This window comes from Myotis davidii, unplaced genomic scaffold (genome assembly GCF_000327345.1).
Source record: "Myotis davidii unplaced genomic scaffold, ASM32734v1 scaffold370, whole genome shotgun sequence".
NCBI lineage: Eukaryota > Metazoa > Chordata > Mammalia > Chiroptera > Vespertilionidae > Myotis > Myotis davidii.
In genome coordinates, this window is record NW_006288615.1 from 17491250 (window position 1) to 17492146 (window position 897).

General features: G+C 64.8%; 1 protein-coding gene across 1 annotated transcript in view; it reads left to right on the plus strand.

Annotated features, from left to right (window-relative positions):
* Positions 1 to 897, plus strand: part of DLX2 (distal-less homeobox 2) — a gene marked incomplete at its 5' end in the record, with an annotated part of 5530 nt that continues 4633 nt past the window's right edge. The window contains 2 exons of the mRNA XM_006760704.1: positions 1 to 229; positions 703 to 887. Of these exons, the coding sequence (XP_006760767.1) occupies positions 1 to 229; positions 703 to 887 (414 nt within the window). The remainder of the gene's footprint in view (positions 230 to 702; positions 888 to 897) is intronic.

Here is an 897-nt window from a genome sequence, read left to right on the forward strand (position 1 = left end):
TCCACGGCTACCGACAGCAGCTACTACACCAACCAGCAGCACCCGACGGGCGGCGGCGGCGGCGGCGGCGGGGGCTCGCCCTACCCGAACATGGGTTCCTACCAGTACCACGCCAGCGGCCTGAGCAACGTCCCTTATTCCGCCAAGAGTGGCTACGACCTGGGATACACCGCCTACACCTCTTACGCGCCCTATGGGACAAGTTCGTCCCCGGCCAACAACGAACCTGGTGAGCATAACGCTGGCGTCAAGGGTGCCAAGTCGGCCTGGCTACTGCCATGGGTGGGATAAAAATATTTGGGGCGGGATCTCCGGAGCCGGGCCTCTCACACTACCTGCTCCCGGCCCGCCCGCGCCCTCACCATTCTCAACCTCCAATCTGCCGAGGGTCACTGGGTACGTCCCTCGGTGCTCAGCGGGTCCTACCGGGTGGCCTTTGGGGGGCCTGGGGGGGCGTGGTGCATGCCTCCTGGTAACCTCATTTCCTCGCCACCTGCTTCTTTCTTTCCCGTATGCGCTAGTCTTCCCCTTCGCTGGTGGGCCCAGCTCCAGGGTTTGGGGGCGGCAGGGGTCCGCGCATTGCGAAGTTGCGCCTGAGCATCCCCCTCCCGGCTCCGGCCAAGTCCCACGCCGGGCCTTGCTGCGGGCGGGAACTCTTGGGCTCCCGGGTTGCGCGATTCTCAGGATTCCGGATCGTTGCAGAGAAAGAGGACCTCGAGCCTGAAATTCGGATCGTGAACGGGAAGCCAAAGAAAGTCCGGAAACCCCGCACCATCTACTCCAGCTTCCAGCTGGCGGCTCTTCAGCGGCGTTTCCAAAAGACTCAGTACCTGGCGCTGCCCGAGCGAGCGGAGCTGGCCGCGTCCCTGGGCCTCACGCAGACCCAGGTGAGCGCTC